Source organism: Schistocerca cancellata, chromosome 6, assembly GCF_023864275.1.
Source record: "Schistocerca cancellata isolate TAMUIC-IGC-003103 chromosome 6, iqSchCanc2.1, whole genome shotgun sequence".
NCBI lineage: Eukaryota > Metazoa > Arthropoda > Insecta > Orthoptera > Acrididae > Schistocerca > Schistocerca cancellata.
The window spans coordinates 712,731,130-712,753,457 of record NC_064631.1 but is presented as its reverse complement, the minus strand read 5'-3'; the positions used below and the strand labels follow the sequence as shown (position 1 = coordinate 712,753,457).

The following is a 22,328-nucleotide window of genomic DNA, read 5'->3' as shown; positions in this document are numbered from 1 at the left end:
GATAGCACCTCTACTGACTTTATTAAATTTATATGATTTGCTTGCAGGCAGACTATGTTAGCACTTTAGGGATCAAAGGTACATAACACAGTCACAGTTTTTAAACTGCAGAAAAGTTCCATAAGAATAATAATAAGAAATAGTAGCCTGGCTAGTAGTTGTTGTAGTTGTAGTTGGTTCTATGTTCCTTGTGTCATTTTCTTGATAAATCATAATGGTGTGGAATGATTCATTTAATATTCACATCACAAAAGATTTTGTAAACATTGCTACATGCTGATCATTTACAAGAATTTGTTTTTATTAGATTTTATTAAGACATAGTGATGTGAGTTAGTAATTCCTACTCACCACCTTTTACACACTACAATAATAGAAATTCTCCTACGGAATAGATGGAGTTGTCAAGCAGAATCTTTTTCAGTTTGTTTTCAAATTTTACTTTGCTGTCTGTGAGACGTTTTTTTTTCACTGTGTAAGTGATCAAAAATTTCAGTTGCAGTTTAAACAACCTTAATGCAGTATAATGACTATCTTAGTTTGTTCTGCATTGTAATTATGTGCATCACTGTTTCTTTTGACCAGCAATAGATTGTTTACAACATACTTCATGAGGGAATGAATATATTGTGAAACAGTAGTCAGCACAACTAACTCCTTAAAGAGATGTCTTCAAGGTAATTGTGAGTGAGCACCACATATTATCATATTTTTGATCAATGATAACTTTCCTCTTTAAAGGTGACTTATCCAGAACATTATTCCATATGATATTACTGAACGAAAATATGCAAAATACGTCAACTTAATGATTCATTTCTCCCCAAGACTTACAATGATTCTAAGTGTAAATAAGGCTAAACTAATATGTTTTAGGGGGTTCCAAAATGTGCTTTTTCCTGTTTAATTTATCATCAATACGGAACTTAAGAATTTTGAAGTTTCCACCCTATTTATTATTTCCTCACCATGTACTACACTATTGGTAGTAGCTCTAGATGTGCTTTCTCTTTTTGTATTTTTTAAATTTGGGATGGGACCATTCACAGAAAATCAGTCAAAGAGGCTCTTAGGAACCTTGTTTATTGTTTCTTCTGTTGCTGTATATGTGCTTCAATTGATTAAAATATTAGTATCAACCCCAAAAAGAACTAATTCTGCTTGTTGTATTTTAGATGGAAGATCATTTACATAAATGAGGAAAAATAACAGATCTAAGATTGATCCTTGGGTGACCATACATGATTTATCCCCAGACAGAATAACTTCCCCAGACTATATTGGTAGAATCACTATGTACAACTTTCTGCATTATTTTGGTTAAATATGACATTATTCGTTGATTGTCTAGACCATCAATCTCATAAAACATCAGTTTATCTAACAGAATATTGTGATTCACACAGTAAAATGCCTTAGACACAAAAAATACCAACTGATGCTACCTTGTTATTTAATGTTTCTAAAATTTGGTGAGTGAAGGTGAAAATGGCATTCTCAGTAGAGAAGCTCTTCTGAAATCCTAATTATGATATACTGAGGATGTTATTGCTGTTCAGGTGAGATCCTGTTCTAGAATACATCACCTTATCAAAAACTTTGGGAAATTATGTCTGCAGTGAAACAAGTCAGTAGCTATTGACATCTTTCCTTACACCTTTCTTGTAGAGGGGCTTAACAATGACGTATTTCATTCTCTCCAATTTAGTGATGCGCTACATATTTCTGGTAAGACAGGGCTATTGCATTTTTAGTACTCTGTTGGAAATACCATCAAATCCATATGAGCTTTTATTTTAGAGAGAATATATCATTTTCTTTATTTCATAAGCAGAAGTTGGTGATACATTTGTATGACTGAATCTTATGAAAGCTCTTTTCCAACATACTGGTGAGATTTTTATTATTATTAAACATATTTACTGCCTGTGACTTATCATTTGTAGCCTTCCCATTTAATTCAATATGTGATGTTACCTTGTCCTGTCTCTCATTTCAGTATAGTCCTTGTAGTCTTAAATATGTCATCAGATGTACATATTTCTGGCTTAATGCACATTTCTCTTGAGTTTTTAGTAACTTTTCACAGTAATTTTGAGTAGTTTTTGCAGTGTGCAACTACTGCAGGATCTCTGCTTGATCTTGCCAACAGACACATTTTCCCTTTCCTTTCACAAGGTACTTTAATCCCTCTAGTAATCCATTGTGTTTTAAATGGCTGTTTAGTGCCATTTATGATTAGCTGATACTGAAAGCTGCTTTCAAATAATTATGTGAATTTATCAAAGAATAGATTGAATTTTATGTCACCATTTGGTTCATTATAAATTTCATTCCAAATCATCTCTAGCAAACTGTTCTTACAAACATTTGTTGTGGAGTCATTAATTACTATTAGCTGATTTCCACTGAGGAATATCTATATTGTAAGACACTATCTTGTCTATCCTAACTAACTGTTCATCATGATCAGTGAGAGCCTTTGTTGCTGGGTGTACAGTTTGAGGTCTGTTAGAAAAGTATCTGACTTTTGGCTGGTGAAAAAAAAGTGGCTTACCTTGTGTGTTGGATATCTAATCACCTTCAAATTAGTTTCCTTGGTACTCCACATACTTCTCCCAGTGGTGCCACCACTGTTGAAACAATTCCAAAAAAGCCTCTTTTGGAATGGTGTTTAGCTTGACTGTGATTGTTGCCATAATGTTCTTTCTTGCCTGAAGTTACATTCCTTTCAATAGCCTCTTTAGTTTGGGGAACAGGTAGAAGTCACAGGAGACCATATCAAGAGAGTAAGGAGCCTGGTGAAGCACAGGAATGTGGTTCTTCATCAAAAAAGTCTGAATCAAATGTAAGAAATGTGCTGGAGCATTGTCGTGATGGAAGTGCCAAATTACTGTTGGCCACAAGTTCAGTCTCTTGCTCTGCAAAACATCACATAGGTGATGGAGGACATCTCTATAGTGCTTTTTAGTGATTGATTGACACTGTGGTGTGTACTCATGGTGTACCACACCTCAGGACTCAAAGAAAGCAGTCAGTATCACTCTGTTGTTGCTACACACTTGGTGGGTTTTCTTTGGTCTTGGTGATGAGGAATGCTCCCACTGTGATGACTAGGATTTGGTTCCCAGGTCATACCCAAACACCGAGGACTTGTCACCAGTGTATGGTGTTCACATAGTGAGGGTCACTATTTGTGGAGTCCAGCATGTCCTATGAGACTTCACTTTTACTTTTGCTGCACGATCAGAACCTTTGGCACAAATTTTGCCAGCACTCTCTACATGGCCAAATCCTTGGTCAGAATGGAATGTGCTGAAAAAGTGCTGATTCCCATTTCTCCTGCAATTTCTGTGTTAGTCACATGGTGGTCCTACATCACACCACCATTCACTTTGGTAACGACATGGTCATTTTGGCACATACCTGAGTGTGGCTTGCTCTCCAGCGATGTGGTGTGATCTCCATAGCATCATCACTGAAAGACACCTGAACCTTCCAAATGGCTTCCACCTGGCAGTTTGTCCAGTTTCTGGCAAAATTTGATGCAGTAGCACTGCTCCAGTCATTCCATTATTTCCTTTGCAATGAAAAATCAGTGTGAGTGCTACACACTACCTCACTCGACTGCTGCTTTCCAGCAATTGACACTATGAATAGGCAGGAAAAAATTAATGTATGTGCACAGAGGTTCAATGTCAGCTCATGCAAGTGTGCTAGATTCAAATCCATCAGGTTTTTGAGGAAAGAAAGCTCAGATACTTTTCTAACAGACTTCATATTTCCTTGTTTTGATGTCCATCAAAGAAAACATTATCAATTAGAGTCCACTCATGTTGGAAAGTTAATTACTGAGATCACATTATAGTTTCAAAATAAGGTTTCCAGATCATTTTACCTATCAGGATCCTTTAGAAAATCTATATTGAATTTACCACAGAAAATTAGCTGTTTGCTGCTGTTTGACAGATAGTGTAGTAAGGAATCCAAATTTCTCATAAAAAGTTTAAAATTTCTCAGTGTGTGTCTATATACAGTTACAATTAAAAGTGAACTATTTTTTGTATTAATTCACAATCACACACTTCTATGTGCTGATGACTACAAAATCTACTTGTCTCATTATTTCTGGACTTGTGTTCTGTCTTTTTATACATAAAAGCTTCTCTTTTTCCCATAATAGTTTCACATGAATAAGTTGCTGGAGTGTAGTGTTTTATACTTATCTTCTGTAACCCTGTGGATATGTGGTGCTGAGGTAGGCAAAGGGTGGCTGTCTTTTCAGAGCTCTCTGAATCTTCCAAATAGACAAGAAGCTCTTCTGCCTCATTACTCAGTCCTCTAATATTCTACTGAAATGAGCTAACCTTACTTTGCAGTGCATTCTTAAGCATTTTATGGGGCTCCCCTGTTGTTTTAACTTCTTTCAGAAGTTAAAAAAAATGTACTTCTCTAACACCAGTAACCATAGGGATCTGCTTTTGTCTGATAGTAGCACCCATAAATTTTCTACAAGAAGCTAAGCTAACCTGTCTTCCCCTCTCTTATTAGGGTACAGGCTATGTCAAGTATATTCCCTTCTCCAAGTTGTAGCAACAAGCACTGCACTCATGTGAGATTTCATTTCAGTCAGCAGCAAACTGCTCAACTCAATGTTCACACAGTTCCCAGCAGTGCTAATCCAGAGCTTATCGTGGCACTGTAGGGCCTCCACAAAACTCACACTTGCATGCCTTGTTGCTACTCCTGTTTCATTCAGGGCACCCGTAATGCTGTAATTTCAGGCAGACCCACGCTGCACATACTGCGATAATCTGATCTTCTTTGTCAAAATCTTTCCATAAATTTCCTATGTCTTCTGTCACTTGGCAGAGGGTAGCACTTTGCTTCACAATACCTGTAAGCTGGTACCCTGTTCCTAAGGTGTCCTGCACAGTTCAACTAAGTCTTTTATATACAATTTTCTAAATATTACCATGTGTATTTTTGACACATCAAATACATTTTGTAATGATGTCAGAGCACTTCTCATTCACTAAGTCTGACTGCAGTCTCATCAGAGTGCTTTTCATTCACTTTGTCTCCTGTTAAGCAGTTATTTTGGCTTCCTTTTAGCCTACAAATGAAAAGCCTTCTGGAACTATTGGAAACTATAGTGATATCTGCAGGCTAAACATAAAGTGTGAAGCAGTGTTTACTTAATGCTGTTGCAAGAGTCACATCCACATGTGACCTCTTATTTTAGGCACAGTACTAAGAAACATTGCAGATTGACTGATGTACCAGCAGGTGGACTATAAGTGTCTGTCTCAGCTTTGCTTTGCTTTTTTGAAATCTGTGAAGAAATATCTCCACTTTTGTCATTTGGTAGAAAAGTCAGAATAACATAAGATAGTGTTCACATGAGTTTAGTATTTTCTTCAGTATTACAGTTTTTTGAATATATTATTGCATTTTAGACCTTTGTAGCTTGACTGGCTTCTGTTGCACATATCAGATTAGTTTTAAGCATTTCATGAAAGAAACTTGTTTTACACAAGAATTAAGAAGCAAATCAATTGCATCATTTCCAAATAAACATTCCTGGCATTTGGATTAAGTGACAAAGAGTGCCCATGGAAAGCATGCACAAGGATTTGAACCCAAGTTCTCCTGAATATGAGTCCAGTGTCTTAATCACTCACAGTGACATTTCATTCACTACATGTGATGTAAGGATGTTTGTTAATATTGATGCAAGTACTCAATACATGGCATGTCAAATCTAATCCTACAAATTCAGACAAATCTGTTATCAACAAAAAATAAACATTTTTTTCTTATTTTTGTATGCATTTCAGCATTTTATTCAATGTTTCTTTAATATAGTTCATTGATTCATTATATACAAAGGTCTTTACAAAAAAGATACATACATTGATTATTTTGGTAAGACACACATTACACAAAAATGAAATCTTTGGTATAAACTATAAATTCAGTTGCCACTTGTAGCACATAAAGCACCTGGTGAAATGCACTTCATGCTCTCAGTTATAAATTATATTTTATGATGTAGCATTCTTTTACTCAATACATCACCAATAATATTTTATTCACTTTCATCAGGGAGACAGTGATCACAATCTTTCATATTTGCCATGTGCTTGGCTATTACTTGCTTGTAGTTATTGTTTTATTGATTCCTTGTTCTTGCAGTGAAGTTTGTTTCTGAAATTTACATACTGACAAAAAATACTCTTACGTATTCCTTCCACAGAAAGTTCAATAAAATTTTACAGTTTCAAATGAGTAAGTAGTCATTTTCTTGAGTCAAAAATCATAAATAAGTCAAAAGTTGTTTTTAGACCTTAATAGGAGGATCTTCACTGCTGTGTCTAATAAGCTAAGGAGACCAAAAACATAAACAAGCTGAAGAAATTTTGTATTCTTTTGCTTTACAATAGTATCACAATCCTTTTCTTTAATAATAGTTTGTTCTCCGTTAACTGTTCTGTAAAGAGCATGAGTTTTGACTTGGTAACCAAATTTATAGCCTGACTTGTTTCTTATTAATCACTTCACTACAAAGTTTATCTATTTAGCATGCAAAGGTTTCTCAGAATTTCCAGTTGACAGATAAAATTAAGAATGCTATGTTTAATGATTTCTGTCACAAGGAGTATGAGAGTTAAACACATACATATTCAGGAAAAAGTTTAGATAGATGTGTGATCCTTTTATGTTCTCATAATTAAGCAAGAAATTTGTTCTCAGAATCCTGTAGTTACAAATTCTAAACTAGATACACAAAGCTTAACATATTACATGTACCAGCCATTACACAATGTAAATCTATCACAAGAAATAAAGTATTTCTACTAAAACTTATCATGTATGAAATTTTGTTTTAGGATGCACAGAAGTAATCTCATTGTCTGAAAAATTACTGTAGGATATAATATGCCAAAGTATAAACCATTAAGCACATCAATAGATAGATCAATATTTTAATAAATCATCACTACATTGATTTTATTGTATGAACAGAGATCATTCCAATGGTAATTGAGAAATTCTATATAACATAGTACACTTTTCTCTCTACAACATAGGGTATTAACACGACATTACAAATAACTGCTTCACTGAACATAGTTGAGAAGTACATGTTTCCACATTTGCTTTTAGCTATATTTGATTGTAATACATATTCAAACTATCAAAGACTTTATTTTAATTTAGGGAACATCAAATTTGTATCAAAACTTGTTTTACATTAATAAAATAATCTTTGGAGTCTAAATGATATAAAATTAAATTATATACATAAAAACAAAAATATTCACACTTCTTAACTGAAAACAATAAATCTGCATTCATCTAAGAGACACAGCTTTGGTAGATGCCACAAATAACATTATAATACATGAAAGTAATATATTATACTCAATCACTTCTGCAGACTTGACTTCATAAATCTATATGATACAAAACACAGGAAATCACCACCAGTTTCTGGTAATATCAAATGCAGTACTTATTTTATTGTTTATTGGCAAACATATGCTTCCAGCTATAACTGAATACAGCTCTCCTTGAAGGGATTTTTGAAGTGTTGTTCCTAGTTTCCAGGTGAAGAGATGTCAGCTATGGACCTATTGGATAGAAAAAAGTCCAAGATAACATTATATGAAAATTATTAACATTTGCATAAATTATTGAGTAAGAAAAACTACAACAAGATTAACAGCTTCACAAAAACATGGAAATAGTGTTCTAGTTCCCCATTATTACTAATTTTACTTTTAATTCGCCTGTAACTAATGGTGACATTTAGCTATGTTTGTTTAGAGCTTCTTATAAATACATTTTACTTTCTTCTATCATTACATTTTTAATTTCATAACTACATATTTTTCCTGTAACAATTTCCTCATACAGATCTCTACCTCCAATTATACCTTTCTTCTATCAAAAAAGCTCGAGATTAAGGAGATACATTTACAACTAACTTTTCCCTCCTGATTGATAGCATGCTTATTCTTTCCTGAATGTGAAAACCTTGCCGGATGAGTGTCCTCAGCTTGTTTATAATTGACAAAGGACACCCTGTTGTACACCATAAACTGCACTTCAAAAGTATTTTTTGCCAACACCCTATTCAACACCATGAACTGCACTTCAGAATTTTTTTTTTTTTTTTTTTTTTTTTTTTTTTTTTTTTTTTTTTTTTTTTTTTTTTTTTTGCCACACTGGTATCCAAGTGTATAGGCCATCATCAGTGGCATGTAAAATCTGTATAATGGTTTTAAAATGATGTACATCCCTGCAGTACACAAATCACCCTGTGTACATCTTTTGACAGTTACAGCAAATCCACAGATCATTGTGTGTACATGTTATAACTAACACCTATAACACATATGCACAACAATCTGTATACTGCAGAGACCCACATAATTTTTAATCACCATAAAGATTTTACACTTGACAAACACATTGTTCAATACAGATATTTACAGTAGATGCCACTGAGGATGGCCTGTATACACAAATACCAGTCTGGCAAATAAATACTTTCAAAGTGCAGCTAATGATGAACGAGATGTCTTATCTCTTGAGTATATTGCATTACTCTAGTGTATTCCATACCACAGCTCACAGCTCTTCTTCAGTTTTGCTACTGTATCAATTATTCTCAAACCACATAAACTTTACGTGTGATGTTACAGTGTTATAATTCTTGTGTATAATTTAAAATTAACATTTACAACTTGCTATTCAAGTTTTGTGGTGATAATATAACAAACATATTTTATGTCACTTCTTGTATTTAGGCTACTTATATTTCTAGCCATTATCAGTTCTTATATAATTCCTTCTGCCCCCTCCCCCTCCCTGTCCCCCCCTGTTTTCCCATTTTATTCAGAATTTCATTCCTGAGCTTCAGAATTGTCAAATTAATTAACAATCTTGTGCTGACTTATGTTTACCTTTTAAGGAAGAAGAACTGTATTAACTCCATGGATACTGTTTGCCCAAAATTTAATAGTATCAACATTTAAATGCTGTTGTGAAATTATTTACAATTTTTGACATTTAGTACATAATAATGAAAGGACTTATTAATTGTTGTCCAATTTTCACAACTGGTCCTGTCATTAGTAATTTGCAAAATAAATAATTATAAAAGAAAGAAAAACTACATAACAATCTACACAAAAAAAAAGTCATTGAAACTGACATGAGAACAATGTCAAGAAGTATGAGAGCACTGCTTTGTGGCAGCTAATTGCCATATTTGAAACTGATTAGACCAGCTTCTAAGCAGATGTTGAGTCAGTCATGGAGCATAACCAGTCTGTAGCTGATAACAAATGAGAGAATGCCAGTACATACTGTATACTGCAAGAATACTGAGCCTTTTCCCTAGTTTTAATATTTGTTGGAAAATGTTTCTTCACCTACCGTATTTTAAGATGTGCATGTACAGTGCTGAATTATTGCAGTCTTCAGATGTAAAAGTAGTTTTCATAGTCTGAATAGGATGAACTTGAGTGATGTTTGGAGTTTTCAACTGATGTCAGATTCAGATGTGATTGCTGCTGCAGTTGTCTGGAAGAGCTTGGTATTGATGATAGCTCAGGTGTCCAGGTTTTCTGTAAAATAATGGTTATTTATGGTATACAAAGTTAAATTATTGTTCATGGTAACACAGGAATGCTTGGTGCAAGATAAAATGATGAGCCAGATACTAGTAAAATCTCTTCATCTGGAATACTGTCTTCAAGCAAAAATCTCAGAAATAAACACACTGAAAGTTCAGTAAAATATTCTAAACAGAAATTTTTAAGCTGACAATTAGAAAGATACAACTTATAATGATTGATACATTGTAACAAAATATGAATCATGGATATTGATTGCAATATAACTTAATCTTAATATATTTGCCTTCAAATAAACAAAACTGCAATAGCTGGATGTGATTTTCAATATGCTAATATCTATAATACTGATGAATCCAAGTAGTTTATTTCCTTCAGATCAGTTAGTCAAACACAATAATTGTCATTCCCCTGAACTAGACAAGTATGATATGAGAATAATTTGTTTTGTATGTGAACAAGCTGTAAGGAACTAAATCCTTAATAACATCTTCATTGTAGTTTGTTTGAATGCTTAGTTTTCTCTGAATATATTGTGTAACTTTAATTGCTTCAAATACTGCAATGAAGGAATCTTATTGTGGAGTGTCACTAATGTACTGAGGTTTATTTTATGCTTTCCACATGTGGCTTTTTGTATTGCTAATCTCTGTTCAGAGTAAAGAGGTGAGTTTTTCGCTTGTTATTTACCTTAAGAATGATGCCTGTAGCACTATTGCTTTTTTAATGTAATACCATCACATGAGCTTCTAACAAAAAGAACAGACCATTTTTCAGTTGTCTGTGAACTGTTTTTTGGTTAATTTACGTACTGGAAAATTTTGCTTACCCTGTGTTGGGATGAGACACAGAATACAAGTGTAAAATTTCATTACATTATAGTAGAATGATACCTGTAAATCATGCTCATGTTATAGCTATGTAGCAGACTTTAATGTTATAGGAAACAGATGCTGAAAAACAAGTTATGTGTTAGATTATGAGTAATGTTTGGAGAGTGTAGTCAGTAAGAGCAATATGGTTGAAAGACAGAGGTACTGATTTGAATCATGGTCTCGTGTACAGTTTTAAGCTATAAGGAAGTGTTACAATAATGGATACTTATGTTTCTCCTTGAGTCAGTGAGCGGACTAATATACTAGTGCAAATTCCATTTGGATGTAGTTCAGTTACATCATAATTCTAATGGCAACAAACAGATATATCCCAACACATTTCTTAAATAAATTATTTTGTGTTGTTCTGTAAATGAATTAGTAGGATTCATTTAAAATCATATTGTGTGTTAATATCAACCTTTTGGTTGCACAGATATTTTTAGGAGTTTTGACATGTGTTGAAGCATCTTATGAGTGCATATTAATAAATAATTGCCATATGTTCAGTATGTACACTCTGTTTTTGCAGTTTTACAGTGCTCAACTGGAAGATGGCCCATAGCCAAAATTTCAGTAGTGGATATCATGAATAAATAACTTTTGCAGACGAAGGTGACCAACATATCTTTAAAAAAATAAACTGCTAGAAAAAATTTGTATTATCTGGAAAGACAATGTTGATTTTATCTGATTACAGAATATGCTGCCTGGAGGAAATAGAGGTACTGACAATGGTTTCGAAGTCGTCCACCAACAGACAGTGTAATGGCTTAGCTATCAGAGCTCGATCTTTGTCTACCCTTTAAAAGGGAGTGCTCACAGCCAGAAGGCTCAGTGTGGTGCAAACATGTGAATCAAAGGACCAACCATGGCGCAGAGAGACACTCATGCTTCCTACAACCAGCAGAACGAATTTGTAAGGGACCAAATTGTGCCTTCCAAATGGCGGGATGGTCTTTTCGGAAGATTACCACAAAAGTTGGACATGCTGCATCAGTTGTGCAACGATGCTGCTATTAGTGGTCATGTGAAATTCTCACAGCTGCAGATGAGGCTGCATATGTTAACATAGCACAGTCACTCACAAAGATCACCATATTGTAAGGGCAGCAGTGGCAAATCGTACAGCTACCACAATGCAGAGACGGAGGCTTGCAAGCACAGATGCATCAACACAAATTGTTGTGAACTGATTGTTAACAGTGAAACTAAGGGGCACGCACACCTCTAGCCTGTCTTCCGCTCACGCCACAGCACTGCACTGATGTTCACGACTCAGCTGGCATCATCAGAGGATCATTTGAAAGATGGAATGGTGCATGACTGACTTCAGCGGTGAAAGCATATTCTGGCTGCAAACAAGTGATGATCTTTTCAGTGTCCAACATAGGTCTAGTGAGTGCTTTCTCATAGACTGCATTCCCCAAAACACACTAGTCCCACCCCAGGCCTCATGGTTTGGGGAATGATAACTACAACTCTCGTTAACCTTTGGTATTTCTGGAGGGAACGCTAACAAGCATTTGGTACGAGTAGAACGTTTTTAGACCCTTTCTTTTGGCATTCTTGCAACAGGAGAATGATGTACTGTTCCAACAGGATAATACACCCCTACACTCTGCCCGCGAAACACAACGTGCCCTGCAAGATGCACGGCAACTTCCCCCTGGCAAGCACAACCTTCAGACTAGTCTCCAATCGAGCACGTGTGGGATATAATGGGACGAGAAGCGACTCATGTGACTTGTAAACCAACAACTCTTAGAGAACTATGTGAACAACTCAAGCAGGTATGGCATAACGTGTTGTTGTGGTCTTTAGTCCAGAGACTGGTTTGATGCCGCTCTCCGTGCTACTCTATCCTGTGCAAGCTTCTTCATCTCCTAGTACCCACTGCAACCTACATCCTTCTGAATCTGTTTAGTGTATTCATCTCTTGGTGTCCCTCTATGATTTTTACCCTCCGTGGTGCCCTCCAATACTAAACTGGTGATCCCTTGAACGGCACAACGTATACCAGGACAATAATCGCCACCTGTGCAATACAATTGGAGGCTACATCATCTACATCTACATACATACTCCGCAATCCACCATACGGTGCGTGGCGGAGGGTACCTCGTACCACAACTAGCATCTTCTCTCCCTGTTCCACTCCCAAACAGACCGAGGGAAAAATGACTGCCTATATACCTCCGTACGAGCCCTAATCTCTCATATCTTATCTTTGTGGTCTTTCCGCGAAATGTAAGTTGGCGGCAGTAAAATTGTACTGCAGTCAGCCTCAAATGCTGGTTCTCTAAATTTCCTCAGTAGCGATTCACGATTAGAACGCCTCCTTTCCTCCAGAGACTTCCACCCGAGTCCCTGAAGCATTTCCGTAACACTGGCGTGATGATCAAACCTACCAGTAACAAATCTAGCAGCCCGCCTCTGAATTGCTTCTATGTCCTCCCTCAATCCGACCTGATAGGGATCCCAAACGCTCGAGCAGTACTCAAGAATAGGTCGTATTAGTGTTTTACTGTTTACATCACATACGAATATGGGTCTTACAGCCTGAGTGGACACTTGGTACTTCAGAACCGTTTGTGCTCTTCATCCTTAAATGTAATTATTTCGTGTACTCCATTGTTGCGACAACAAGTCTTGAGTGAACTGGAAACCTCTGAAAGGTTGTAGGTTTTTATTTTTTGCGGCAGTGTACACTCTTCAGTGAACCCTCTTCTAAACTTGCGTTGCATGGCTCATTTTGTATATGAGAGTAGCTAATTCTAGTAGACAAAATCGACAAAAGCGTCTTCTTACCAGGGAAAAGTAGGTCCTAAGGAATTTCTTCAATACAGTCTAGTCACAATCTCCTCATTGCTAATATTTTTTATACGCCTCCCCTATCCCCACTTCCCATTTCGTGGACTTCCAATACAGTCTCGTTTTCTCTTCCTTCTCCCTCTCCTACTCACCTCCTACTTCTCCCTCGCTCTTTCCAGTTCTTTCGTTCTCCTTCATATTTTTTGTCTGTCACAAGACTGTGCATCCAGGGAAAGAATGCCCAGGCAAGCGGCCTCGCTGCCGTACCACGGTCACACCCCTGTCAGTGGTAGTCTGTGAAGGCATTGCTAATTACGCATATAAAATTTTTTTTCGTGATTTTCTTTAGATTTCTATTCTTTATAAAATTTTTTTTCGTGATTTTCTTTAGATTTCTATTCTTTTTCTTTTGTTCGTGTGGGCATTTCTAATTGTGATTATGTAACATTCTGCTGTGGTTTTTAAATGTAAAGATGTAATTGTGATTATTTCGTTTGCCAATGGATAAATATGTTTCTTGTTTTGTACCTGTGGTAAAGTTAGTAAAGTTCTCTTTTGGAATATTATTAATTGTGAAAAATGCAGTCAATAACATTTATAAAGATTTATGTAATTTACGATAACGGTATAACAGCTATAGACAGGGGACAGCGATAGTGATATCGATAGTCGAAAGGTTGTTGTGTAGTAGAGGGGATGGCGGATGGTGTGTCTGTGAAGCGTGCGCGGAAAAATAGTATTGTGTTTTATGAAAAGCGTACGTAATTGTATGGACAGTGATACCGAACTATCAGATTGTTAATTCTCTTTACCACTGCGGTATGTAATGCCATCGCCAGCGAAATTTAAGAGCAAATAAACCGGACTGTGAAAGTGCCGCTAACAATACTTTGTTGTGGCCGACACGAACAGTGCTTTTATGCGAATAAACTTTGCTGGTATTGGTTTTGGGTGGTGGTACTGTTGTCTGTCACATTCTATCATACCGTGAAAGTGAAGACTTTCATTAACTGTGCAATGTAAATGGGACTTAACATCTGTGGTCATCAGTCCCCTAGAACTACTTAAACCTAAGTAACCTAAGGACATAACACACATCCATGCCCGAGGCAGGATTCGAACCTACGACCGTAGCTGTCACGCGGTTCCAGACTGAAGCGCGTAGAACCGCACGGCCACACAGGCTGGCCACAAGAACGATTCTATGAAGTGTGTATTTGTGGCTAAAACTATATGAATGTGACGAACTGTGTAATTATGGACGATAGCGTCACGGACAGTGCATAAAGTGCGGTCGTATACTGGCGTCTTGTGGTTTGTTAATCACCACGGGGTTAATGATACAGCTGTGACGGAACTTTATTTGCGTTTCGCCAGAGAGGATTAACCAGCGAAACTGCCTGTATCCTGCTCTCATCATTGTAACCCGCCGACATCGTGCTGCCCAACGCAACGCTTCGTATGCAACAAAAAGTAAAGTGATTTCGCCGAACGCTATTCCCTGACCTAGAAACTTTCTTTCTCTATTAAAAGTATAAGAATTGCAGACTCTATTCAAATAAATTCTTTATTTAGTTTATGTCTGCTTTCTGCCAACGAAAATAAAATTACAATCAGTGAATTAAAAGTTGCCTGGTAGTCATTGTTGATACACCAGTAAATATAAACTTCTTCCTCTCATTAGAACTAGTTCTCCTTGCATGTCAAAATTATTGTAGTTATTTTATGTAGTTTTATGTATTGTTATGAGACTAGATATATGACAGTGATTGGTAAGAGTATTTTGTCGCGAAATATGGCGTTGTGCGAAAATTACGGCGACCGCCATGATTGCTTGCGTTCTGACCAATAACGTAAAAGCTGCTATTCGTGTATTGGTGCATTTCCTGACGGGAGCGTGAATTATAAATAGCTGTCAAATAACGTAGGGACTGCTTACCCAGTAATAAATGTTTTTGATATTGTATTGCTACGAGTGGTAGTATTAAGAGACACTGGTTATACTGTAAAGTGGGTAGATGTATGGTGACCCCCCTCCCCCCCCCCCCAGTGTTCATGCAATTATTAACAGTATTGTGTGTGATTCACGAAATTTCGTCACTTTTTCTAATTCCTTTCAGATACTGTCTTAGATGTCTTTGAAGTTTCAGAGAATATATACACAATTTTGTCGGTTCAGATTAGTTTCAGAGCGGTTTCTCGTGAATATTAGAGTTTTCAGTTCATATGCTTTTGACAATGTTGACTGGAATACTCTCTTTCAAATTCTAAAGGTGGCAGGGGTAAAATACAGGGAGCGAAAGGCTATTTACAATTTGTACAGAAACCAGATGGCAGTTATAAGAGTCGAGGGACATGAAAGGGAAGCAGTTGTTGGGAAGGGAGTAAGACAGGGTTGTAGCCTCTCCCCGATGTTATTCAATCTGTATATTGAGCAAGCAGTAAAGGAAACAAAAGAAAAATTCGGAGTAGGTATTAAAATCCATGGAGAAGAAATAAAAACTTTGAGATTCACCGATGACATTGTAATTCTGTCAGAGACAGCAAAGGACTTGGAAGAGCAGTTGAATGGAATGGATAGTGTCTTGAAAGGAGGATATAAGATGAACATCAACAAAAGCAAAACGAGGATAATGGAATGTAGTCGAATTAAGTCGGGTGATGCTGAGGGAATTAGATTAGGAAATGAGACACTTAAAGTAGTAAAGGAGTTTTGCTATTTGGGGAGCAAAATAACTGATGATGGTCGAAGTAGAGAGGATATAAAATGTAGACTGGCAATGGCAAGGAAAGCGTTTCTGAAGAAGAGAAATTTGTTAACGTCGAGTATAGATTTAAGTGTCAGGAAGTCATTTCTGAAAGTATTTGTATGGAGTGTAGCCATGTATGGAAGTGAGACATGGACGGTAAAGAGTTTGGACAAGAAGAGAATAGAAGCTTTCGGAATGTGGTGCTACAGAAGAATGCTGAAGATTAGATGGATAGATCACATACCTAATGAGGAAGTATTGAATAGGATTGGGGAGAAGAGAAGTTTGTGGCACAACTTGACCAGAAGAAGGGATCGGCTGGTAGGACATGTTCTGAGGCATCAAGGGATCACCAATTTAGTATTGGAGGGCAGCGTGGAGGGTAAAAATCGTAGGGGGAGACCAAGAGATGAATACACTAAGCAGATTCAGAACGATGTAGGTTGCAGTAGGTACTGGGAGATGAAGAAGCTTTGCACAGGATAGAGTAGCATGGAGAGCTGCATCAAACCAGTCTCAGGACTGAAGACCACAACAACGACAACAGTTCATAAACAAAGTGGGATCGTGGCCAATTGAGAAGTATAACGAAGAGTGTTGTTTTCCAACTAGAATTTTGGATGACTTCACAGTTCAGATTTTGGTAATTATTTTTCCTGGGGGCTTAGGTCATCACAAGTCGGGTGCTAAGGTGAGGCGCGACTCACCTTGCGCGAGGTGGGAGCGGACTGCGGCGCCGGCCTGAACTCGGCGTTGCGACGCACGATGAAGTGGAGGTCGCCGTCGAGCGGCCAGCACTGCTGCACGCGCAGCGGGCAGTCGTCCGGGTGCAGCTTGCGCTGGTACTCCTGGGCGCGCGACGACTCGTACAGCGAGAACTGCTCGACGCGCTCCTGCGAGCCGCAGCAGTTGAGCAGCATCTGCAGCAGCTCGTCCGCCGTCGTGCGCTCCGACACCAGCAGGCTCTTGTACTGCGACTGCAACACGACACACGGCTGCTCTTAACACTGCCGCCCGACCCCGTCAGTTACATTAATGATCTCTCTTCAGTTACACTGCCAGAAGCAGAGTTCGTTTTGTTTGCAGATGACACAAGTGTTGCAATAAATAGTATGTCGAGTGTAGTTCTAGAAAGATCTGCTAATGATATTTTAGTGGATATTAATAAATGGTTTGAAGCCAACTCACTGACATTAAGGGGCTCCGGAAAGGCTCAAAATCATGAAAAGTTCAATTTTTACTTTTTTGCGTTTTCTGAATCTGCAGACTATTACCTTTTAATAGATATATAATTTATTCAATTCCGAAGACTACAACTATTTTTAAATTTTTTTTGAAATGTGTTCTACATGGGCGTGACCCACTGTGGAGCTGTTAAACTGCTGTCAAATGGTGTTATTATTAACGTCCGTGTTCATCAGGTACATTTTAGTGATGTGAGATAAAGTATGTGTTGTGGCTAACCTGTGATGGTTCAATATATATCGCTGGTGTGATTGTCGATTGTTTCATGTTTATTTACTGTCGTTATCTCGAAAATATTCGTAATTAATTCTGTTTCTTGAGTCTCTGTTTTGTTGAAGTATAATGATGAGTAAAAGTAAAGTTATTAGAAATCCTCTGAAGGATGGCAACATTGTAAGGTGCAAGGTATTTAGAAATATGGGAATGAAGATAGGTTATAACATGGTACGAGCGATGCTTGCTTTAGACAAGGAATGCCTTCGGGCTGCAGACAGGACTGTAAAGAGTCTAGAAGTACAAGCAAGAGTAAACAGGAGGAGGAACAAGAGGAAGCTGGAGGAGGAGTTTGCGGAGGATGAAGATAATCCATCCTATGGACCTGGAATGCACTAAAAAGTTAATCCAATCTTTGTCGCTCGATTCCCAAAACTTTTATTTTCTCATACTAATTACATGTTTTCTAAGGATCTTCCAAACATATTTGTTTCAAACTTTCAGTAAATGTTACACAGTACCTTCTGCATAATTTAAGACAGCCTTTTTCCAAAAAACTGTATATTTTTGAATATATAAATAAAAAATTGCAAAAAAATGTTGTGAATTTTCATTACAATTGAAAAAAAATCATCTTTAATAACTGAACGAAAATTTTGTAAAATCCCTGTGTTAAGTTGTAGCCCATATTCCAATAAATAATCTGTAAAAAGTTCAACTTCCTACCTCAAATACTTTGTGAGGAAAGATGTAATTTATAAGCGTTATTTTAACATTGCCAGTATAGGGCGTTCCGGAGCCCCTTAAACTTCGAAAAGACTCACTATATGCAATTCAGAACCTGTGAGAGGTTTCTACCCAGTATACGCATAAAGTATGAAGAAGAACAGATAGAAGAGGTTGACAGTCTTAAATTCTTGGGATTACAACTTGATAGTAAATTAAGTTGGGAGGAGCACACCACAGAACTGCAGAAACGCCTTAACAAATCTGTATTTGCAATTCGAGTGTTAGCAGACATAGGCGACATAAAAATGAAAAACCTTGCATACTTTGCCTATTTTCATTCCATAATGTCATATGGTACAATATTTTGGGGAACTCTTCAAGTCAAACCAAAGTTTTCAGAGTCCAAGCGTGTAATACGTATTATTTGTGGAGTAAATTCACGGACGTCCTGTAGAAACCTCTTCAAAGAACTGGGTATAGTAACTACTGTCTCTCAGTATATTTACTCCTTAATGAAATTTGTCCTAAATAATATATCTCTTTTTCCAACAAACATCTCGGTTCATACATACAGTACCAGGAACAAGAAATGATCTGCACAAGGACTTAAAAGCACTTACTTTAGTTCAAAAAGGGGTCCACTACTCAGGAACACTCATCTTCAATAATTTGCCAGCAAACATAAAAAATTTAGTTACAAATAAAGATCAGTTTAAAAGGAGCCTGAAAGACTTACTAGTGGCCAACTCCTTCTACTCTATTGACGAATTTTTTAATAGACACAAATGATGTATTGTATACACTCATATTATTAGAATTGTTATTTCAGCTTAAAAAAAAGTTACATGTTCCACATCCACGAGGATCTCCTCAGTACGGATCTATGGAACGAAAAACTAATCTAATCAAATCAAATCGTACAGAACACCAGTCTACATCTACACAAATGCTCTGCAGCCATTTTACAGTGCATAGCAGAGAGTACGAGGGTCATTCAATAACTAAAGAGACAAATTGGTTTGGGGCAAAAATTGTTAGTTTGGTGTAATGGCAGCAGATAATGTAGAGGGTGTGGAGTAAAATGGAAATATTAAGATATGAGGGTATGCAGGTGATCTAAGCATCATTAGCGATAGAAAGAATCTGTAACAGCAAATGCGAATGCGTTAATGAAGGCTAGTGAAGATGTAGGTCTAAGGATAAGTGAAGACAAAACTAAATACCTGGTTACTACCAGAATGCCAACAGCGGTAGATCAGGAAGTGTTAAGAGTTGGAGACATGCAGTTTGAAAAAGTGAACACATTTAAGTATCTAAGCGTGGACATCACTTCGAGAAATGAGATTGAATCCGAACTGAAGAAGAGATTACGGGCGGGAAATGCGTGCTACTTCTCACTGAATAGATTACTTTCATCACGGATATTGTCTAGGAATTTAAAGATTAGAATATACAAAACTATCATTCTACCAGTTATGCTGTATGGATGTGAGACTTGGTCTCTCGCAGTGCAAAATGAAAAGCCGTTTCGAGTATTTGAAAACAAAATTTTCGGGGCAAAAAGAGATGACATTAACGAAGAGGTTCACGAACTCTATTCAAGCCGTGACATAATCAGTATTATTAAATCACGTAGGCTGCGATGGGCGGGTCACGTAGCTCGAATGGATGAGGGCAGGGCAGCGCGCAGAGCACTGGTAGGGCACTTAAAGGGAAAATTCCCTGTGGGGAGACCGAGGCGTAGATGGGAGGACAATGTGAAGGCTGATTTGAGGAGCCTAGGTATTGAAGGTGAATGGAAGGAAATAGCCCAAGACAGGGACAGATGGCGAAAATACGTTGCTGCGGTAATGGACTCTCGAGTCCGGTATGACCAGTGAGTGAGTGAGTGAGTTTGGTACTTTTATGGATTTAAGTTGGCATCACTGGGATGAGTCCTGATCAGCTGGTGTATCAACATTATTTTGTTTATAACCTCAAAAATACATTTCGAGAAGGCGAGTCCGCTTGAAACGTCCACGTCAGTTGAACAACGTTCTGTTATTCGTTTTTTACTTGCTGTAGGGAAGCAGTGATTGGGAAGGGAGTAAGACAGGGTTGTAGCCTCTCCCCGATGTTATTCAATCTGTATATTGAGCAAGCAGTAAAGGAAACAAAAGAAAAATTCCGAGTAGGTATTAAAATCCATGGAGAAGAAATAAAAACTTTGAGGTTCGCCGATGACATTGTAATTCTGTCAGAGACAGCAAAGGACTTGGAAGATCAGTTGAACGGAATGGACAGTGTCTTGAAAGGAGGATATAAGATTAACATCAACAAAATCAAAACGAGGATCATGGAATGTAGTCGAATGAAGTCGGGTGATGCTGAGGGAATTATGTTAGGAAATGAGACACTTAAAGTAGTAAAGGAGTTTCGCTGTTTGGGGAGCAAAATAACTGATGATGGTCGAAGTAGGGAGGATATAAAATGTAGACTGGCAATGGGAAGGAAAGCGTTTCTGAAGAAGAGAAATTTGTTAACATCGAGTATAGATTTAAGTGTCAGGAAGTCGTTTCTGAAAGTCTTTGTATGCAGTGTAGCCGTGTATGGAAGTGAAACTGTGGAGCAATGGCAGAAAATCATTTGGTCGGATGAGTCTTGTTTCTCACTGTTTCAACTTCTGGTCCAGTTTGCGTCCCAACAATGAAACATGGCATGGGTTCGGTGATTACCACCGCAGCCATATCCGGATATTCCATGGGCTCCATGGGTGCTCTGCGTATGTTTTCGAAACATTAAACTAAAAGTTTAACTCTTTCATCAGCTTTGTATCTCTTAAAACATTTCAAGATCGTGTTACTGCCAAGCATTATATGACCATTTTGGTTAACCAGGTCCACACCATGGAACAATGTTTGTCCCCAATAGTGATGCTGTGTTCCAAGACCACGGGGTCCCTGTTTACACAGTTCACATCATCCACGACTGGTTTTGCGAGCACGAGGATGAATTGTCGCTTCTTGCCTGGCCACCATAGTCACCAGATCTCAACATTACTGAACCTTTGTGGTCTACTCTGGAGAGAACGAGTGATGGCTGTCCACCTCCATCACTGTTACCTTAACTCGCCGCTATTTTGCAGGAATGATGGCCTAAAGTTTCCATGAAAACCTGTGGTTATCTATTCCGACTGGAAGTTGTTTTGAACGTCTACGATTTACCTGCACCGTACTGGGGTGGTAATGCGCTGTGTTTCTGATTTTTCCACATTTTTGTTCACCCTCTGTAGTACTAAATATTTTGTGTGCAACCTCGGTAGTACTGCTCGTGTAAATCAAATTGGCTGTGTATAAGGGACACCTGATTTTTGGATGACGGTGTGTCTGCCTTAGCTGCAGAGGAATAGATTGGTTCGTTGACAACGCTTTGAGTATTTTGGGAATAACTACGGGTTCTATACATTTTTTTTTAATTTAAATGGTGGGGTCATGTTACACGCATGGGAGAAGCAAGGCTACCCAAGAGACTCATGGATTCAGCAGTAGAGGGTAGGAGGAGTCGGGGCAGACCGAGGAGAAGGTACCTGGATTCGGTTAAGAATGATTTTGAAGTAATAGGTTTAACATCAGAAGAGCCACCAATGTTAGCACTGAATAGGGGATCATGGAGGAACTGTATAAGGGGGGTTATGCTGCAGACTGAACGCTGAAAGGCATAATCAGTCTTAAATGATGATGATGATGATGATGATGATGAAATGTTCCCATAATATTACCACACCTGGAGCTGCGGTACAACCTAGCCCCTTATCCGCAGCGTTAATATTCTCACGGACACTACGAGAAAGTAATTGGAGGAAACATCATTGGCGTCGGAAGTGTGATTCGATCCTGCAGGCGTGCTCATCGCCTACTCGGTTAAGGCGAGTGCTTGCGCTGGGTTCGAATCCCAGTCAGGCACTGATTTTCTATTGTCACGATGAGTAAAGTTGTGTGTTTTCTTGCGCTACAGTGGATACAGTACGACAAACCGAAATTCGTTGGTAACAACTGAGAAGCAGTGTATTTTTC

General features: G+C 37.7%; 1 protein-coding gene across 2 annotated transcripts in view; it reads right to left on the bottom strand.

The window, feature by feature from the left end:
* Positions 1-5,845: 5,845 nt before the first annotated feature.
* LOC126191402 (uncharacterized) overlaps positions 5,846-22,328 on the bottom strand; it is a 460,945-nt gene continuing 444,462 nt past the window's right edge. For both annotated transcript variants that reach the window (XM_049932267.1, XM_049932268.1), the window contains exons 7-9: positions 16,797-17,066; positions 9,451-9,641; positions 5,846-7,637 (exon numbers count right to left, since the gene is read on the bottom strand). In XM_049932267.1, coding sequence (XP_049788224.1) covers positions 9,495-9,641; positions 16,797-17,066 — 417 coding nt within the window. In that variant the 3' untranslated portion in view covers positions 5,846-7,637; positions 9,451-9,494. The remainder of the gene's footprint in view (positions 7,638-9,450; positions 9,642-16,796; positions 17,067-22,328) is intronic.